Here is a 22099-nt window from a genome sequence, read left to right on the forward strand (position 1 = left end):
GATCATGTACAGACGGGACATCAAGGCTCTTGCTGTGGATGGCCTGTCGTTGAAGAACTTCCGGATCCAGGTGTTCAGGAGTTGCAGCAGCCAGAGTCCAGCCATGTCTCATCCCGAAGGAGCTCATCATTTCTGTGCACCCCTAACACCTCTGGTGATGTCCCCAAGCCTGTCCGGGGACACCGCAGCGCCACCCCAGATGATTCTGTGCGGTTTGACATGTCCCTGTTCCATGCCCCTGTCTACACCACCCGCCAGACCTGCAAGTACTGCAGCAGGAAGGGGAACATACTGAGGTCAAACGTGGTCTTTAGGGTCTGTAAGGTCCACCTGTGTCTCAATGCTGATCGCAACTGCTTTGTCAAGTACCATAAAGCTGTTGCCTAAGTAACTAGACTGTTGACACATGAAAAAGAAAAAGTTTCTAAATAAATAAAAAAGAATTTCCGATGTAAATATTCTGTTAAATTTATGTTCTAATATATTTTCTTTTATATATTTTGTCTTATATATGTATTTTACATAGCAATTTTGGCAAACAAATTACCCTAGTTCGTCAAAGAAGTAGTTGCCCAAGTGATTTTGACACATGAAAAAGAAGAAATATAAGTAAATAAAAGAAGAAATGTTAATAAATAAAAGAAGAAATGTTAATAAATAAAAGGAAAATGTTCCTAAATAAATATTCTGTGAAGAATATAAATGTTTCATGTATTTATTTATATTTTAAATATATGTCTTATGTTTTAAATATATACACATTTTTTGGGGAAAAAAAATACCATAGACCGGCGAGGAACTATATATGGTAATTTCATTTACCTTAATTTGCAACATTAATTTTTTTTTTTTTTTTAAGTCACAAAAGTTCAAAATTCTTTTAATAACCTCCAATAACACTCCAGGGTTGAAAATTTGAATTTCCAAGTATTTCAATGAGTGCCCTATAAAGGGTTAAACATGTCAGTTCCATTACTGTCTGTGCAGGGTCAGAACACTCTCAGATTTCATCAAAAATATCTTCATTTGAGTTCTGAAGATGAATGAAGGTCTTACAGGTTTGGACCGACATGAGGGTCAGTAATTAATGACAGAATTTAAATTTTTGGGTGAACTATCCATTTAATATTGAGGCCTACAAATTATGAAACATGGACTTAAATATTTTACATCAGAATTCAACAGCAATGCACAATTGTGTGAAAATTTCCTTTTCAAACTCTGCCTCCACTTTACGCATGTGTGTGTACTTTACCATGCTATGTTAATCATACAATTATACTGCAATTTTTGTGGGAGGATTACACTGGACTTGAAACAGGCAAAACTCAAAACTAAGCATGCATACAACATTTGACCATGTTGTATTTTCCATGTAAAATACATGAATGTTGTAGCTTTAGTCTCCCCAGTTCAACTCAGTGTTTAACTTTGTAATTCAAAGCAGTACTTTATCCTTCATCACATATGTAGTGACAAAAGGGAGGCACACAGACTTTGAAAACCCTTCTATTAATGCAAACAACTTTGTATTTACAAATTACGTACTAAACACTGATCATCAATACTTGACATTCAGTTTCTGTGTTTGTTTGTGTCTTTGATATGCCAAACAGAGTGTCTGTCTAAGAGACTTAAAGAAGGAGGTCACACCTCACAGGACATAAGCAAGCACCTCTTCAGGGTTCACAAATACCTGGCTGAGAAGATCAGTGACATAACCATGCAAAGACTGTTGAGTATTTGCATAACCATTCTGAAAGTTACACCGCTCAGTTTAAATGGATAGTTAATTTAAATGGACAGTTAAACACACTACAGACAGTCAACAAATCAGATGGTCAACAAAACAGAATCAGGTGCCCCACAGGGCTGTGTGCTCAGCCCACTGCTCATCACGCTGCTGACACACAACTGCACTGCCAAGTTCAGCTCCAATCACATCATCAAGTTTGCTGATGATACAACAGTGGCAGGTCTCATCAGCAACAATGATGAAACACACTACAGAGAGGAAGTGGCTCAGCTGGCTGAATGGTGTGGCGTTAACAACCTGTCCCTCAATGTGAGCAAGACAAAGGAGGTTGTGATGGACTTCAGGAGGAACTCTGTTGACCACACCCCACTGACCATCCACAACTCGGCTGTGGAGAGAGTCAGCAGCACTAAATTCCTGGGGGTGCACATCACAGAGGATCTCACCTGGACCACCAACACCATGTCACTCTCCAAGATGGCACAACAGTGCCTACACTTTCTCCGCTGGCTGAAAAGAGCAAGTCTCCCTCCACCCATCCTCACCACATTCTACAGGGGAACCATTGAGAGTGTGCTGACCAGCTGCATCACTGTCTGGTATGGGAACTGCAGTGCTGCTGACCGCAAGACCCTACAGCGGACAGTGAACACAGCTGCAAAGATCATCAGTACCCCTCTCCCCTCCCTTCTGGACATTTTCCTTGCATGATGCTCCGGTAAAGCCACCAGTATTGTGAAGGACCCCACCCATCCCTCCCATCATCTCTTCCAGCTCCTGCCATCAGGAAGACACTACAGGAGCATCAGAGCCCGCTCTGCAAGACTGCTCAACAGCTTTTTCCACCAGGCTGTGAGAGCCCTCAATTCCAGCCACCTCATCCCCCTCTGAAACCTTATCCACAATTTAAACTGTTGAAAAACTCAAAACACAGCGCAGTCCTGAGTGTGCTATACACAGGTGAGTGGGCTGGACAAAGCCACCTGTAGTAATGCATTCTTTATCTCTATATGCACCAGACACTTTCCTATAAACACTACATGTTACACAGAAAACACTGTGCACCTCTGAGTGTGCTACAGGTGAGTGGGCTGGACAAACCACCTGTAGAAACACTCTTTTCTTTCTATGCACCAGACACTTTCTTTTTAACATTCCACGTTACAAGGACCTAATAAATGTTTTAACAAATGTTTACTTGTCAATGCACCACAAATCATAGTGCACTATTTGCTTCTTAACCTTTAAATACCTCTTCTGCACATTATTATGCACAGTTATTATGTAAAGTACTTGTCTGTCTTAAGTTATGTGTATGTATAGTCAATTATTTGTAGTATATGTATAGTTACATGTATAGGTTTAAAAAATTGTTTCTACATCTAGTGTATGTATGTTCATATTTATGTTTATTTATGTAGCACTGTGGTCCTGCGAGACACGACATTTCGTTCCACTGTATGTCCACACATGTAGCGGAATGACAATAAAGCTCGACTTGACTTGACATGAGGCACACAACCTGAGGCAAAAAGGTGGAATAAGCAAGTCTTTGCAATACTAACTGGTTATGATTTTAGGTTATGGTTTCTAGTGTTGTTTTGGTAACAGTTTATCAAAATATATGTTCTTGATGGTGTTTATTTCAACAATAAGGACAAAATCAATGCGTAATTTTGATGTTATAATTAACATGACTAGCAGATTTTAATGGCGACCTGTGCACCTGTGTAACGCCACGCCAGCAGAGGGAGCCCTTGCCCATGTACTGACTGTTTCTGCTCCCTCTGCTGCTTCTATGGTAACTTCCTGTTTCCTGCCTCTGCAAAGTATTGTTTTGCCTGTGTGGACTCTACCAAGCATTTTCACTGTTCCATTGCCTTGTTTCATGGTCTCTGTCTAGTTTCATAGCCTTGTTGCATTTGATACTTCTGACTGCTCTCTGGTATTTGGCCTTTTGTCTGTTTTTTGGATTACGCTCTTGTCTTACCCTGGATATCACGGTTTGTCTGGAGATCAACCCTGCCTGGTTTGACCACGCTGTGTTCTAATAAAGATTGCACTTGGATCTACCCACACTGTCTGTTGAGTCCAGTTACAACCTGACTGCAATGGAAACCATTAAAAGTGCGCAGATCAAAACCAATACAAATCTATAATAGAAGCCAATACAAACCACTAAATTTTAATGGAATATGTCCCAAAACACACTACGTAATGGAAATTAAAATTTCTGTGAAACTATTATGTGAAACTCAAGACCAATACAAATTTGTAACAAATCAATAAATCCTATTGGAATATGCCCAAAACACACTATGTAATGGAAACCATTTGGTAATGGTTTTAATGGTTAAAAGTTAATGGTTTGTAATGGTATTTAATGTAATAGTAAAGAATTTGAAAGACTTTGGAATTTCTCCCGGTGCTCCCAATCCAGGCCATTTGCATGCGCAATAGGTTAGAATATACTGTTCAAAATAACTTTAATCTTGCAAGTGCTACGAATTATGAATTCAACCCTATTCTAGAAACATTTAAACTTTATTCTCGAAACATTTTGACTTTATTCTCGTAATTTTGTCTTTATTCTTGTAATATTTTGACTTTATTCTTGTAGCATTCTCATGACCATTTCATGGTCAAGTTACCTCACTTCTGCCTAGTAGAAATGTTTGAAATGTTAACAAATTTTTGTATGTGTCTTTTCCCTGGGATGTGTTGCATATAATGCTGCCCATTGAAGATAAATTTAATCTAGTAACCCCCAATATTCTAAAATGTGTAATGCTTTTAAATTACACAATTTATAATTTAAATTTAAATTATAGTTTCAGTATTAACAATATTAGTAAAAAAAAAAATATCTCTATGAGACATATAACAGAATCAACCATTAGTATCCTGAGCTTAGAGTAAACCTTGTAAGACTTATGAGCAGTACATCAACATGGAGGCACAGCTGCACCTCAGACAGAGTTTGATTCACAGGTAAAGGTACTTTTCTGTGTCTCTTCTCCGTTCTGACCACTGGAGATGGAAAACCCCCAATGTAGCCAAAGAAAGAAACAGCAATCTATGAGCAATAAAACTTTTTTTTTTTTTTTTTTTTTTTTTTTTTTTTTTTGTGTGTGTCTTGTCTTACAGCAAGACAAAAGAGATCTTCCATTCTCAATTTGGACTCCTTTCTCTCAGAATTTTCTTAGAATTTTGTTGTTTGTTTCTCTGTTGTCTCTATACTTTTATTAGGAATTTTATTAGAAACATATGAGACACTGCTGATGCTAAAATGAGAAACATTTGAGAATCACAATCAAGTCTCCTGAGCTTAGAAAGAGCAACCTCTGAGCAATAAAATATTCCTATAATGAAGTCTTGAAAAAGATTTCAGCAAAAATAGATATTCTAAAAGTAAAAAGATATTCTGTTTCTTCCACCATATTCTCAGATTTGACTCTTTTTCTCATTCCCCATGACTTATTTGTGTCTACTTTTATTTCTCCTAAGGAATTTAAGGAGAAGCATCTAAAATCTTGTTGATGTAGATGTAGGGGAATAGCAATTAAGTTTCCTTAGCTTAGGAAGAGCAGCCTCTGAGCAATAGCTTGCATATCATTTATGTTGTACTATTTCAGCATGCCTCACCTCAGTGTCTTCAGTTGACAGTTTGGATCCTGTAGTAAATCATTGAGCTCCTTCACTCCTGATTGTCCAGGATCATTTCCTGTGAGATCCAGCTCTATCAGGTGTGAAGGGTTTGATCTCAGAGCTGAGGCCAGAGCTTTATAACCTTTTTCAGTGATACTGCAGTTTGAAAGTCTGAAAAACAAAAATCTTGAATTAAAAAGAATACTGCTGGATTTCAAACTAATTACTGCTCAATAGTCTGAATTACCAAAAATAAATAAATAAATCAATAAAACTCTACTACAGCTGAATAGATTTATAGATTTTTTTGTTGTTGTTGTTTTATTTTGTCATTATTTGTGAGTTGATTAGTTAAAATTATATCACAACACTCTAGAATAGTTAATCTGTGAGTTAATGTAATGGTTTGGGTTTTGTTTCACGTTCATGTTTTCATGTAGTTTATTTTGAAGTTTTGCCATGATCCTTGTCTAGTCATGTGATTCCAGTGTTCAAACTGATGGGGGAGGGGGTATACTTGGGGAGTCCCCTGGTTTTTCGATAAAACTATAATACTTAAAACATAAAAGTAATGAAAATGAAATGAAAAGATTTTATTGCTGTATTAAATTTAGACCTGCTTACATTAAATCATATTTTAAATTTACATTTTTACAGCGTTTGATTATAACCAATCAGTGGCCAATCAGATTCATAACATTTATAACAGTCATTGCTGAAACCTGGAGTTTTGTTCAGACTAAAACTTGTGAATTATCCTCATCATAAGCAACAAAGTGCAGATGTACGAACTATGTAGGTAGGAGATTAATTTATCATACAGTGTATGGTCAGCTTCATTGATTATATGAAAAGGTATGAGTGCTTAAACACTAGCTAGAGTCATTCTTTCAGTGCGTGATTTTTACAAGAAAGATATACACTTTCAGTGTAATAAAATGCATTTTCCCAAAATTCAGGATATGGGGGCAGAAAGTGTACATTTATATCATTTAATATGGTTAATCAATATCACACGAAGAGTGCCTTTTTTCCAATAAACTAGAGGTTAACATTAAAGGAGAAGTCCACTTTCAGAACAACAATTTACAAATAATTTATTCACCCTCTTGTCATCCAAGATGATCATGTCTTTCTGTCTTCAGTCATAAAGACATTATGGTTTTTGAGGAAAACATTTCAGCATTTTTCTTCATATAATGGACTTTGTGGCCCCCATTTTGAACTTCCAAAATGTAGTTTAAATGCAGCTTCAAAAGGCTCTAAGCGATCCCAGACGATCGGTCATTGTTTTTGAAAAATAAAAATTTGTATACTTTTTAAACACAAAAGCTTGTGTAGCACAGGCTCTGAGATGCGCATTCACCACACTACGTACTACTGAATCACGTGGAAAGGTCACGCGGAACTACAGACCCAGTGTTTACAAAGTGAACATGCAAGGACTAACAAAGTGCAAGTAAGTCAAACTCTGTTTACAAACAAAAAGCTACAACAGTGTCAGATGATTCTGAAGTTGTAGGAGAAAGTTGTAGGAGTTTTTGAGCCGGAGTACACAGACGATGAACTTAGATGTGATTTGCAGTAGGACCTTTGAGTCTCGTTCAGCAAAGTGAACGAATCTTTTTTCGAGTCATTTCGTTAGCAAAATATAATTAAAATGTCATGTGCTACTTCCCTAACACATCTACTGCTTACATCTACAGCCCCATAAGATGAATGAACGACTCGAAAAACCTGAATACTCGAAACAGGCAAACTAATTCCAGTACAGAACCTATAGGATGTTGCGCATGTGCGACTGAACAAATCACTCCCCGAGACGAATTGTTCTTCCTGAGTCACATTAAAGATCCGTTCAAAATGAACAAATCTTTCAAGAACGCACATTCCCAGAGCCTGTGCTACACAAGATTTTGTGCTTAAAGTGCCCCTATTATGCCATTTTAAAGGTTGCTAATATTGTTTTAATGGACTCCCAAAACAGGTTTACATGTATGCAAGGTCAAAAAACACTTCAGTTTTCTCCAAAAATAGATTTAATTTTACCCCATTTCTAAATGATTCATAAACGACTCGTGCGAAGCAGTTCGAAGAATCAGTCTCTCTAAACCCCTCCTTTCCGTGAGCCCTCACTGCTGTGATTGGTCAGATGGCGCAGTCCTTTATGATTGGTCTAGCGTGTACAGCGTGTCGGAGAACGAAACGCCCATTGCCATAACTGACTGACAGCCCTGGATACTTGTCAATACATAGAAAAGATGGCATCGATTTTACCATAACAATTCCAGTCAGAGTCTGATGATGAAACGGCTGATCAACATGTTAACACGGACTACCGTGGAAAGTGCTCGCAATTTGCTTTTATAACCGAACCGGACACACCTCTATGTTGTAAACTTCAACATTGAATAATGCATTAAGGCGGCTGTCACACCGCTGTACGTATAATGCTGCGCTGGCCGCTGGGTTCAGTGTAGCCCTTCAGAGCGCAGCGGCAGAAGTTCATTTGAACAACACATTTGAACTTTGTCTGCGGCGTGCGCGCTCCACTGTGCGTCTGCTTTGTTCGAGACCGAAACAAGTCGTCCTCGCGTGGCGGAAGCAATTAAAACGAATGGGTTTCATAGCACAGCGCTTTCCGCATTCTGTGTGAAAGCCGCTTCGTGCGCCATCTTTTATCATTACTCCAACTAATGAGACAGACAGACAGTCAAGCTGCATCAATCACAAATTTTTAGACTACAGTGGATCCACAGCTGAACAACAGAACTACACAAGCGTGATTTAGCCGGTTAGCATGACATGTGCAGGGTTGTTACACAACATAACATACACAACTACGTTTTTTGAACGATCGCTAGAAAATATAAACTTTATAGATTCATCATCTTTTGGAAGTGAATATAAAACAGTTTTACTCACAGCGTATGATACAGCGTCTTTCCTATAATGTACGTGTAAATTTCCATGTGACCTAAACCACATGGAAATGTATGGGCAGGCAAGTTGGGTTCAGTTGTTTATTCAGTAAACTTTATCACACTGTACAACGTGGGCGGACATCATGCAAATCTGTTACTTCGTGACGTGTGGCCGTAACAGACAAAGATTTGAAATCCTGACGACTCGTTTAGGCAAATGTGAGTCGACTCTTTTTTTTTGATAGACAATAACTTTATGTATCGTGCACTGTCGGCTTCACAACTTTGCAGATAGTTTGTTCACATACAGCTACATGACACACTGCATAAAAGGACATATTTGAAAACGCATAATAGGGGCACTTTAAAAAGTATAAAAAAATTTATTTTTCGAAAAAAAATTACTGATCGTTTCACTGGATAAGACCCTTCTTCCTTGGCTGGGATCATTTAGGGCCTTTTGAAGCTACATTTACACTACATTTTGGAAGTTCAAAATCAGGAGAATGGCTTTATAAAGGTAAAAAAAAAACATGCCAACAAAAGGTAAAAATCACTTTAAACTTGTTTGAAAATATAAAGGGGTAGGTCAGCTGAAAACGGAGCCATCAAGTCGGACACTTTCTGCTCTCCTTAGAGACGCTCTCGTGGTGTTTGCTTACTCTATCGCAGACAAAGTGAATTAAAGTAACTCAATAACTCACAGGAGCATTTGAGGACACTAGTTATAATCAAATAACAGAAAGTGCAGTACTATACATGATGTGACTTGAGCCCCGTTGTCTTAAAATAAACAGAATATTAGACTTTAATTATTCTGTAACTGCTGTACAGTATAATGATACTAACTTTAGTTTCTCCAGCTTGCATTGTGGGTTCATCTGTAGATCACAGAGGTTTTTCACTCCAGAGTCTCCTAGTTTATTCCAGCTCAGGTTTAGCTTGCTCAGGTGTGATGGGTTTGATTTCAGAGCTGAAGTCAGGATGAGACACTGTTTCTCTGTTATACTGCAATCTAACAGACTGAGAACAGAAAGAGAAAAGACAGTGACTCTATGATCTTATTAAAGAGCTACAGTAGACATATATTCGATCATATATTCCATTATCTATCTATCTATAGTTCCTATCTATCTATCTATCTATCTATTTATCTATCCCAGCAGAGCAAATCTTATATTTCTGCAGAACAATATTGTGCACAATCAGTACATTGTTTTAAATATTTGAATACAGTTATTTATTAGTTACACCTCTAATTTTAATTGTGACCAAAGGCAAAGACCAGAAGATACAATGTCACAGTATGAACAATGTATCTTGGGTTCAGTTGTTTATTCAGTAAACTTTATCACACTGTAACAGCTGTACAGTATAATCTTACTAACTTTAGTCTTTCCAGCTTGCATTGTGGGTTCATCAGTAGATCACTGAGGCTGTTTATTCCAGAGTCTCCTAGATGATTCTCACTGAGGTCCAGTTCCCTCAAGTGTGATGGGTTTGATTTCAGAGCTGAAGTCACAGCAGAACAACCTTCATCTGTCATATTACAATATCTTAAACTAGATTGGCAGAGAGAGAGAGAGAGTTTTAAAAAGTCATTTTATTACAAATCAATTAAAAACAAAAAGACAGGTTACACAAGTTACATCTACTAAATAGAAAAAAAAGACTCACAACAAGCTGTTAAAAATCAAAGCACCATTAATAATACTGCAAAAAAAAAAAAAAAAAATTTTACACACCATCTTTGTTGAAAGAACAATACGTTTTGTTACTTTATGATAACGAAAGTCAATTAAAATTCTTGATTTTACCAAAAAAAAAAAAACGTTGTTACATCTGTATCAGAATTCTTTTCAATTTTTCTTTTTCTACTCACATAAATTGCCATTTTTGCTTGCCCCAAAAAAAAAAAATAATAATAATAATAATAATTGACATAAGATACGTTTTCATGAATACCTGAAACCACAAATAAAAACCACCATAAAGAACACTTCATCAAACCATTTAAACAGATCTTGTAAAAAAATAAAATAAACAAAGGTTTTAGTCTACTACAGTGCATAAAAGCATGAACCACTGTTTCTCTTTGTAAGCAAAAAGGACATTCCTGATTAACTCAATGGTCCAATACTGAAATAAATGAGTTAACTATCTATCTATCTATCTATCTATCTATCTATCTATCTATCTATCCCAGCAGAGCAAATCTTATATTTCTGCAGAACAATATTGTGCACAATCAGTACATTGTTTTAAATATTTGAATACAGTTATTTATTAGTTACACCTCTAATTTTAATTGTGACCAAAGGCAAAGACCAGAAGATACAATGTCACAGTATGAACAATGTATCTTGGGTTCAGTTGTTTATTCAGTAAACTTTATTCACTCTTTGTAAGCAAAAAGGACATTCCTGATTAACTCAATGGTCCAGTACTGAAATAAATGAGTTAACAGCTATAGTTCCACGCAAAACTCTTCATTGACTTTTCTTATTAAAAACTTTAACACAACATTTAAACATTGCTTTACCAGATGCTTTCTCCTTCCCTAACAAAACTAAATTACACTTTAAAAGAAAACCATTACACATTTCCAGATCAGGTACCAAACATACACTCTGAATAAAATTGTCCCTCTTAGGCTGAATCCGGCCTTCAGCAAAATCCTTCATGATTTTAAATTATTCTGCAATAATGTTCTCTTTCCACTTAGACAACAGCTGAGTTATTACTCGTGTTGACCTCAGCTTTAACTTTTCTGCCATTGCATTAATATTAGATAAGTCAGGTCCAGCCATGTGAATTAAACTTCCAAGAGTAGTGACATGAGACTCGGTAAGTAAGTCCATCAAAGCAGGAAAAAAGCCCTCATTCCACACATTCAAACAATAGCCGAAGATCAGTGGTTCTTGTAGAGTCCAATACAAAGAGTCAGTATTTTCACTTCTCAACACTTTAAAAAGTGACCACACTTTAAATAAATTACAATAATAAATATGTAGCTTAGAAACAGACATCTTCTTAGGGTTCATCCAAAACAAAGACTTGTCCAAGCCCAAACCTTTGAAATTCTTTAAAATAACAGAGGCAGCCAGATTCCAATTCTCATTTAAGGAGGTAAAAAAAAAAAAAAAAAAAAAAAAAAAACCTGCCGCTCTACTCTGTAAGTGAATCAGACCTTGTCCCCCCTCCTCTTTAGACAACGATAGAACACTTTGTGGAACCCAATGTAGGTTATCCCAAAATAAGTTAACTAATATAGATTTAACTTTTTTTTAGTAAAAGTGGTGGGGGATCTATACAAGCCAACCAATGCCAAAGAGTAGAGGTGGCCAGATTATTAATTATTAAAACCCGCCTCTATAAGACATGTTAAAAACTTCCATTTGTTCAGACGACCCACTATTCTTTCAAAATTATTGAAACAATCAAATCTTCCCCCAGATATACACCCAAATATTTAAACCCATCTCTACTCCATGTTAACCCTTGTTCCTTAATAAGAATGACAATATCATCAGCATAAACTGATAGTTTAAAAACAGGTTCACAATTTGGAATGTTTATACCCTTTAAGTCTGCTCTAAATGTCCTTAACAGGGGTTCAATTGCTAAACTATATAACATACCAGAAAGAGCACACCCTTGTCTAATACCTCTGTGAATTCTAAAGGGGGCACATAAGTCACCATTTACCTTCAGTAAGCTTTCAACATCACAATACAAAACTCTTAACTTATCAATGAAAACTTTATTAAAACCAAAAGCTTCAATAACATCCCATAAATAACTGTGTTTGACTCTATCAAATGCCTTATCTTGATCTATTGAAATCAAAATCAACATCCAAGAGCTTACCAATATCAAAAATGTCTCTAATAAACAAGATATTATCAAAAATTTGCCTACCTGGTACACAATATGTCTGATCAGAGTGGACGACTTCTTCCAAAACCTTATTTAACCTTAATCTGTTTGCTAATGCTTTAGATAGAATCTTACAATCACTGCACAGCAAGGACACAGGCCTCCAATTTTTTTGTATCACTCAGGTCTCCCTTCTTTGGCAGTAGAGAGAGAACTGCTCTACGGCAGCTCTGTGGTTGCGTTCCACTGTCTAGACTTTCGTTAATGACTGCGAGCAGATCTGCACCAATCTCAGGCCAAAAGTACTTATAAAAGTCTATAGGTAGGCCATCTATTCCCGGTGCTCTGCTGCATTCCATACCTTGAAGACCTTTCTGTAGCTCTCCTAAGGACATCACTCTACAGAGTTCGGCATTGGCAACTTCCGACACCCGAGGAAGACCTTCAATAAAAACATTATTATTGACTGACCTGTGCCTAAGTTCACTGCTATACAGTTCCTCATAAAATTATACCACTCTCTTATGAATCTCTACATGATTCAATAAGAGTGCACCATCCTTAGAATGTAAAGCATGTATATATCTGTTTTGACCATTTTTTTTTTTCAGGTTTAAAAATCTAGCCAATTATTTCTTCTTTTTATCTAACATCCCAATAACCTCTTGATTTTTCTCAACTATATCTTCTTCTAAATTAACCATTAAATGAGTTACGTCTTTAGTGACGTTGCAAGCATACTGTTGACTCAATTGCCTAATTTGTATTTTGCCAAAGTCCCACCATTGCTGCAAAGACTGGAAATCAGACTTCCTGGTTCTAAAATCATTCCAGAAAAACTGGAAAAAAATTCCAAATAAGTTAAAAGACTGTTATTAAAATTTTGTTTAGGAATTCGCAAGCTCCAGTGTGGAACCAGAACACTCAAGAAGAGATGATGCCAACCCCACAGAGGACTTCAGATGATGCCAACCCTGAAAACATACAGCACTACCGAATTCTGCTAATAATTTATAGTGTTTTTTTGTCTGTTTGATTACGTCATTAATTGATCTTTACCACACATCTCTGCCATATGTACATCAAGCTACTACTACATATATTGTAAAAATGTCAATTTGGTGTAAAGTTGCTTTGCAACGATATGTATCGTGAAAAGCGCTATATAAAATAATTGACGAACCATTCTCACAGAGGACAAACAAAGCAAACCCGTATGGAATATTTTTTCACCCTGCAGATTAGCCAACCTCACTCCTAAATCCACTCCAGCCACCAAGACAGCCAACAGATCGAGCAAAGCCCCGAACTCTCCTCGTTCGACACCACCAAAGTCCCGCACAAGACCCGGCTCTCCTCGAGCGTTGGGTCGCAGCAGCAGGCATCAGTGAGCCCGGGTCGTGTCCCAGTTCTCACCGCAGCAAAACCTCACTTGCTTCCTGCTTCGGCTCAACTTTTTACCGCGGCTCTTCCAGCTGCAGCGCTACATCCAGCCTCCAGCTCTCGCAGCAGTCGCTAGCGCGATCCAGGCCTTGTTGCAAATATTTTTTGCATGTGTGTGTGTTCGTAGGTGAAGTCGCTAAACGAAATTACTCAAATGTTCTGTATTAATTTTCAATAGCATTTAGCTGGATTTTAAATTACACACTGTACACAGACAGATAAGATGGAAAAAGATTGATTTTCGAGAAAAATAAGTTCAACATGGCACCTAAATTAACAATCATAGGTGCATACTCACAACTAATGTTTATCATAAAGCTCATCATAACTATTAATGTTTTTGTTGAAGAAGTGCAATTAGCACTTAGCTTACTGCTAAGCAGCTCTCTTACCAGCTGATCTGCTGCTCAGCTGGCCAGCTGTTTCAACACTATTCATTTTGTGTGGTTAAGAGGAAAAGCGTGTTTTATATAACGTATATATATACGTTATATAACGTATTAAATAAAGAAATAATATAACAATACTAATAACAATCATTTAAAAAAAAGGTTGCTAGGGTGGTCTGAGGTTGTAAAATCTAGCAACAAATTTGCTGGGTTGGCAACACTGCAGGCCACTCTAGCATGTTAGCATTTACTGCAGAATGTCTCAAACCACTCCCAACGGTTGAAACAAGCCTGAAGTTGCTTCCATGTGCAACACAGGCCCTCACATCTCAGTCTTTTTTCCTCTCATTACTATTAATCCTTTTCTTTTTCAGTGGCCTCCAGCTCCAACAGCATACGGAAGCATGAGGCTGCCTTCACTGGCTCCATAGGCTCTTCTGGATGTCTCAAACCCCACTCCCTTCCCGTGACCTACAGCAGCTGAAGAAAGTGTGAGGCTGTCTCCACTTGCAACTCAGGCCCACACATCTCAGGCTTTTCCTCCTGTTACTAACAACTCTTTTTCTTTTCAGTGGCCTCCAGCTCCCATAGCAGACACTAGCCCAGAGGCCGATTTAAGAGTGATACTGCCTTCGCCGACAATTGCGCCCCATGCTCCCCTTCCTCATAGCTCTCGACTTTATTCAAAATAATGTTGTTTTCTTCCAGTTCAAGTTTCAGGTCTCCTCGATCGCCAAGTCGTAGCAGGCCATTAGCAAGCCTACACTGTAAAACCCAATAGTTTACCTTACTTAGTTACAATTAGTTATCTTTACTTAGTTACTATACTTACTAGGTTTTATTAAGTTACAGCTACTTTCAAGGCAAATAAAACAATTTACTTACTTGCTTTGAGTGATGTTTACTTAAAATATTCAAGTATCCACAAAGAAACCAATGACATTAATAAACCAGTGAGAGGCAGCAGTGCACTAATATGTTGCTAATGTGCAACGTGACAACAGAAGAAGAAGAAAAGAAAGTTTTTGAGATGGGGCAATTTTTAGTAGACTTTTCACTCACATCTTTCTTTTACTATTTGAATTCACTCATTTCCCAAAGTCATCTTGAATGTTGAATTTTCAATACAACTGAAATATTTGAGAGAACATCACATAAGCTGACTTCATAAATTAATGTTGATTTTCCTGAAAAGGTTTTTTTTTTTTTTTTTTTTTTTTTAATACTCACCATTATAGTGAATAGTGTTACTTTTGGTTGGGCACTTGGAACTTTGTTTATATTACTATAGTTTTCTTTCTGTTGTTGCAACAATGCAGCATGAAATCAGAATTCTTTGATTTCAAAGAAAGAAAGAAAGGTAATAAATAGATTGCTTTTAGAAGGTGATCTATATTCTAATTAAATCATTAGGTTGAGTGTTTTTCATGCTGATTAATGATTTTTTTTTTTACAATCTTACTGTTTTGTTTTGTTTGTTTTTGTTTTATAAACACTATAAGAAGCTTTTAACTGCGTTGATATAATCTTTTAATATTTGGGGTAATGTGCGTGAGTCACACACAGACTTCAACATTCAGCATGTGAATCACAACAATGGTAACAACTCAATTTTATTTATTTTTATTAACTATCAATAACCATTTTATGAGCTTTTTTTGTTTGTTTTTTGTTGTGCTACTACTGACACAAGACAGCAAATGAAATTGGCAAATACAAACAACAACAGTAAAGCAAAGCAATTGCATAATTTATTCATGTCGCAATGCACTCTGGGAGTCAGTGAGTAGCTATACTAAGTCAAGAGTAAACCTAAAGTAAAGAATCAAGTACTCTCAACAGTTTTTTGTTAGTTACTACAACTCTTGTGTAAGTAAACTATACTAAGTAAGCATTTGTCAGTACAACATACTATTCCTATTTCACTTTACTTAGTTTTTTTAAGGTAATCAGTTTCCACGCTTTTTACAAGTAAAGTCAACTAATTACATTTTACAGTGTAGGCTGTGCCCCAGACTCAGCTGCTTCTCACACTGCACCCTGACATGACTTTCCAACCTCCTATCCTTCCCACCCCTTCCCTTCTACCTCTGGTAGCAGACGGTAGTGTGAGGCTGCCTTCGCTAGCCACTCAAGTTCTGCCACCTTACTCTTACCCTCCTTCTTCTCCTTTTCCCTATCAATGGTCAGGAGCTAATCCACATGTGAGGCTGCCTCCGCAAACGGTTATGGCCCTTCCTTATCTTCCTTCTTACCCTTCTTTTCAATCTAAAATATCAGGCACCCTTTTCCTACTTACAACTCAGGAACGCTCAATCTAAATCCCTTCTTGACCCTCTTTGCGTCAATAACTCTAACCAAGTCGCAACGTGTTTTTGGTTCAAAGACATCTAAAAATAATTCTTGCTCAAATGGGCTTACCCACGGAAAAATTTTCCAGCCACTCATTTCGCATCAGGGCAGCAACTACAGCAGCTCAAAAAGTCTTTCACAGCATCAGATACAAGCGGTCGGTCGATGGTCATCAGATGCTTTCAGAAGCTACATCCGGTCCAATCACCACCACATAAAGGAATCCCATCTAGCCTTGATCAGAAATAAATAAATAAATAAACAAACAAATGCCCTGCTTTTAATCACGTCGCTTGCTTACTTGGACAGTCAAGGCTCTCCTTTCTGATGCAGCTAGTCAAAGCCCCTTTTTGGTCGCATGGAGAGCCCTTCAGCCATCATTTCAAATCTCATTTGCACATCCAGCAACGGACGGGGCTCTCCCTTCCGGTGCAGCAGGGCCACAGCTCCCTTTGGTCGCAGTGTGAGCCCTCCGTCCGTCGTCTCGCGAGTTACGCTGCGTACTCTGCGTCGGACGGGGCTCTCCCTCCTGGTGCAGCAGAGCCACAGGCCCCCTTTCGGTTGCAGTGAGAGCCCTCCATCTGAGCCATCAAACCACGCTTCGTATTCAGCTGCAAGGGGGACTCTCCCTTCCGGTGCAGCAGAGCCACAGCTCCCTTCAGATGCAGTGAGAGTCCCTCCACCAATCGTCTCAGATCTTCTCATCTATTCAGCATTTAACGGGGCTCCCCCTCCCGGTGCAGCAGAGCCATGGCTCCCTTCGGTTGCAGTGGGGGCCCCACGCCCAACACATCATCGCAAGGGGGACTCTCTTTTCCAGTGCAGCAGAGCTGAAGCTCCCTTCGGTTGCAGTGTGAGCCCTCCGTCTGCCGTCTGAAGTTACGCTGCATACTCGGGAGCAGATGGGGCTCTCCCTCCCGGTGCAGCAGAGCCACGGCTCCCTTCGGTTGCAGTGGGGGCCCCACGCCCAACACATCATCGCAAGGGGGACTCGGTTTTCCAGTGCAGCAGAGCTGAAGCTCCCTTCGGTTGCAGTGTGAGCCCTCCGTCTGCCATCTGAAGTTACGCTGCATACTCGGGAGCAGATGGGGCTCTCCCTCCCGGTGCAGCAGAGCCACGGCTCCCTTCGGTTGCAGTGGGGGCCCTCCACCCGATATGCTGTTGCAAGGGAGACTCTCCCTCCCGGTGCAGCAGAGCCGCAGCTCCCTTCGGTTGCAGTGGGGGCCCCATGCCCAACACATCATCGCAAGGGGGACTCTCTTTTCCAGTGCAGCAGAGCTGAAGCTCCCTTCGGTTGCAGTGTGAGCCCTCCGTCTGCCATCTGAAGTTACGCTGCATACTCGGCAGCACATGGGGCTCTCCCTCCCGGTGCAGCAGAGCCACATCATCGGTTGCAGTGGGGGGCCCAACACATCATCGCAAGGGGGACTCGGTTTTCCAGTGCAGCAGAGCTGAAGCTCCCTTCGGTTGCAGTGTGAGCCCTCCGTCTGCCGTCTGAAGTTACGCTGCATACTCGGCAGCAGATGGGGCTCTCCCTCCCGGTGCAGCAGAGCCACGGCTCCCTTCGGTCGCAGTGGGGGCCCTCCACCCGATATGCTGTTGCAAGGGAGACTCTCCCTCCCGGTGCAGCAGAGCCGCAGCTCCCTTCAGAAGCAACGAGAGTCCCTCCATCTATCGACTCGAATATTCTTGCCTATCCAGCGTCAGACGGCGAGAGCCCCTCATTTGATATCTGCCATCATGCTCCTCCTTTAGCGACATGTAGGGCTCGCCAGTCTGACACCTCGAGCCGCAGCTCCCTTTGAGCAGTGCATGGGCTCTCCAAGTCGCTCTGCCCCCCCTCAAATTTCCACTCAGCACGCTGTCAATCACAACTTCACTTTCAACCACATTGTTTATCAACTCAATGGTTTTCATAAAAACAACAACCGCATTGTTCATTCTCGAAGCTGACATAACATTTTCACAGCCAACCACTTCACCCACCGCTAAACCACACTCCTCAACACTGGCCTCAACACTCACCACGCTCCTCCCATTCACACGTGCAGAAGAGAGAGAGAGAGAGAGAGAGAGAGAATAAGAAAAGAAGACAGAGCAGAAAATAAGACAAAAGAAAATAACTGTTTAACACTTTACTATGTGTAATTTGTTAGCATGAATGTATTAACTAGCATGAATGAACCATGAACAATACATTTATTATATTTTTTGTGAATCTTTGTTCATTTTAGTTAATAAAAAAACAGTCTTCATTGTTTGTTAATGTTAACAAACACAACTTGTAAATGCATTAGTAAATGCTGAAATAAGCATTGTCTTAGATTAATAAATGCTGTAAAAGTGTTGTAGATAACTAATGTATCTTATTTTAAAGTTTTACCAATAACTTTTTATTTTGTAAAGTCACATCTTTAAAGCAAATAAAACAGACAGAGGAAGAGATCATCTTTATTTCACCAGATCACAAAATACTATGGTTAAATTGCACAAATATAATGTGAACTCAGGCACATCATGAGATAGGTAAAGTGTTTTGGTTTAACCTGCTTAAATTTAAGTAATTTTTTATGCGTTTTAATTCTTGTATGTGAATGTTACTGACCTCAATCTCTCCAGTTTACAGTGTGAATCCTTCAGTACATCACATAAGTGAATCACTCCTGTGTTTTTTATATTATTGCAGATGAGGTCTAGCTCTCTCAGGTGTGATGAGTTTGATTTCAGAGCTAAAGTCAAGATGAGACACTGTTTCTCTGTAATACTGCATCCACACAGACTGAACACAGAAACAGAAAAGAAAATGTCTCAGGTCTTTGATGACCATCATATGTTTTCATGTAGTTTTTAAAAGTCTGTTTTAACAAAACACATACAAACCCAGAAGTTGCACTGCTAAAATGTAACTTAAGCACTGTTTTCATTAACCCTCTGGTTGTGTTCGGATTCCTGTCACACTTGTGGTGTTCCCGGTCAAAAATGAACGGACTCCAAACAATTGCTTATAAATCTGTAAATATGCTATATTTTCACTAAAGATTGGCTTCATTCTTTTTGTCATCTTGTTTTCTTTCATTTAGGACTGGTTTTGTGTTTCTATTTGCATCCAATTAATTGTAGGCCTCATTTTTCTGAGAGAAGGTACCTCGTTTTTTGAGTGGAAAAAATCATTTTTATGAATAACTTTCACAATATGAGATAAAAAAAATTGTAAAAAAAAAATTGCATGGTTTCTCACACTAATGTGCTTGAATGTTTAATCAGTGTCAGGCATTCACCACAGCCACCTACATCTGCCACACCTCAGGTAGCACCGCCCACTCGTTCATCATCACCCGAATTCTAATCTGTTGCACCTGATCCTCATTGAGCCACGCCCTATATAAGAGACACTCGCACACACTCTCATTGTCTGGTCTACCGTTCACATGCTAGCTTCTTTGGGCTCTATGCTGTTTCCATGTGGACTTCTACATTGTGCTATGGCGTTTGGCATGGCTCAATACCTGGACTCTGTGTCATCTCAACTTTGCAATGACATTCAGTTAAGAACTGTTTATTCTGCTTTTTCACCATGTTGTTCATCAAACAAGCTTGTCAATAAAACACTGGATTGGATTGCTACTCACCTCTCGTCTCCATCTCTGTGTGTGTGTGTCTGTTGCAATCAGGAAGTTTGCTTTTAAATGCTTTAATCTTTTACAAAATTGCAAAAAGTCACACATGGTGTTCCCGGTCAAAAATGACTGGACTCCAAACAATTGCTTATAAATCTGTCATTATGCTATATCACCAAATATAGGATTCAATCTTTTTGTCAACTTGTTTTTTCATTTAGGACTGGTTTTGAGTTTCTGTTTGCATCTGATTAATCGTAGGCCTCATTTATCTGTAAGTAAGCAAAACTGCACAAATAAGTGCTTTAGCACAGAGAGAGCTTCAGCTTGTTTCATAATATTGTCTCTGTTTGATAGTGTCAGTGTGCAGGACATATATAACTAAAATAACAGTTTTGGTTTGTTCCATGAAATGTTATAATGCAAATAATCTTAATGTGTTCTTTCTTGTGTGTCACAATGGTCAGATTTAACAGGAACAGCATAAGTGTTACTTTGTGCCCCTTTTCAGAACATAAAATCATTTCAAAATAAAGATCCTGCTTTTTGTGATCTTCCCCATTCACTTTCAATGGTTGGCCATTTTTGATGAGTGTGACTTTGTGCAATTTTGTACAAAATAAAAGCATTTAAAAGCAAACTTCCTGATTAAACATTAAAGCACACTAGTGTGAGAAACAGTGCAAATTTTCCTAAATGTTTCTCTCATATTGTGAAAATTATTCACAAAAAATGCTTTTTTCACTCAAAAAATTAAGTGCCTACTTTCAGATAAATGAGGCCTACGATTAATCAGATGCAAATAGAAACAGTCCTAAATGAAAGAAAACAAGTTGACAAAAAGCTTGAATCCAATACTTGATGATAATAAAGCATAATGACAGATTTATAAGCAATTGTTTGGAGTCCGGTCATTTTTGAAAAGCATTTAAAAGCAAACTTGCTGATTAAACATTCAAGCACATTAGTGTGAGAAACCAAAAAAATTTTTTTATTTCATATTGTGAAAATTACTCATAAAAAATGATTTTTTTCAGTCAAAAAACGAGGGACCTTCTCTCAGAAAAATGAGGCCTACAATTAATCAGATGCAAATAGAAACACAAAACCAGTCTTAAATGAAAGAAAACAAGTTGACAAAAAGAATGAATCTAATCTTTAGTGATAATATAGCATAATGAGAGATTTATGAGCAGTTGTTTGGAGTCTGGTCATTTTTGACCGGGAACACCACAAGTGTGACTAAGCTAAATAAAAGCCACAAAAAATTACGAAAATTTGAAAAAAAATTCTGAGGTGTGCTTATACCCTGTGTGAACAAAGTCAGTAAGTTTGATTCCAATGTGATAACGTTAACCTTTTTTTGGGTCAATTTGAATCGTGTTGAAAAGTATGTTACTAACTGTATTTTCTCCAGCTTGCATTGTGGGTTCATCAGTAGATCGCTGAGGTTTTGCACTCCAGAATCTCCTACTTTACTCCAGTTAAGGTTTAGTTCTCTCAGGTGTGATGGATTTGATTTCAGAGCTGAAGTCAGAGCAGAACAACCTTTAACTGTCATATAACAGTTGCTTAACCTACATTGGCAGAAAGAGAAAGAGCAGTAAATTAGACAAAAGAAAATAAATGAACTATGTATTCTATAAAGTAACATATTCTTCATAGGCAAATAAAGCAGAGAAAGAGAGATCATTTTATTTCACGTTAGAAAAGCATTTAATAAACTTAAGGTTGATTTCAACATTTACAAAAAAAAAAAAAAAAAGTTGTATCTTTTAACATTAGGTAATCCACTGTGAACATGAGCAGTTGTATAAACTAACTAACTTAAATAATTAATAATAATAATAAACACTAAAAATCTATTGCTCATTGTAAGTCTGTAACGCCACGTCAGCAGATGGAGCCCTCACCCATGGACTGTCTGTTCCCGCTCCCTCTGCTGCTTCTACAGTTACTTCCTGTTTGGTGGCCATTTAAGGAGGCCTACACCAAACAGGCCTTTGTGAAGTATTGTTTTGTTGTGCGGACTCTACGAAGCGTTTTCTCTTGTTTCATTGCCTTGTTTTTGCCACGGTTTTGTTTCATGTC

The 22099-nt window shown here is 38.4% G+C and overlaps 1 protein-coding gene across 1 annotated transcript in view; it reads right to left on the minus strand.

The window, feature by feature from the left end:
* LOC127153655 (uncharacterized) overlaps positions 1 to 22099 on the minus strand; it is a 547126-nt gene that overhangs the window by 288795 nt on the left and 236232 nt on the right. The window contains exons 23-26 of the mRNA XM_051094869.1: positions 18997 to 19170; positions 9717 to 9890; positions 9178 to 9351; positions 5402 to 5575 (exon numbers count right to left, since the gene is read on the minus strand). Coding sequence (XP_050950826.1) covers positions 5402 to 5575; positions 9178 to 9351; positions 9717 to 9890; positions 18997 to 19170 — 696 coding nt within the window. The remainder of the gene's footprint in view (positions 1 to 5401; positions 5576 to 9177; positions 9352 to 9716; positions 9891 to 18996; positions 19171 to 22099) is intronic.

The sequence above is a fragment of the Labeo rohita genome, chromosome 22 (genome assembly GCF_022985175.1).
Source record: "Labeo rohita strain BAU-BD-2019 chromosome 22, IGBB_LRoh.1.0, whole genome shotgun sequence".
Classification (NCBI taxonomy): Eukaryota; Metazoa; Chordata; class Actinopteri; order Cypriniformes; family Cyprinidae; genus Labeo; species Labeo rohita.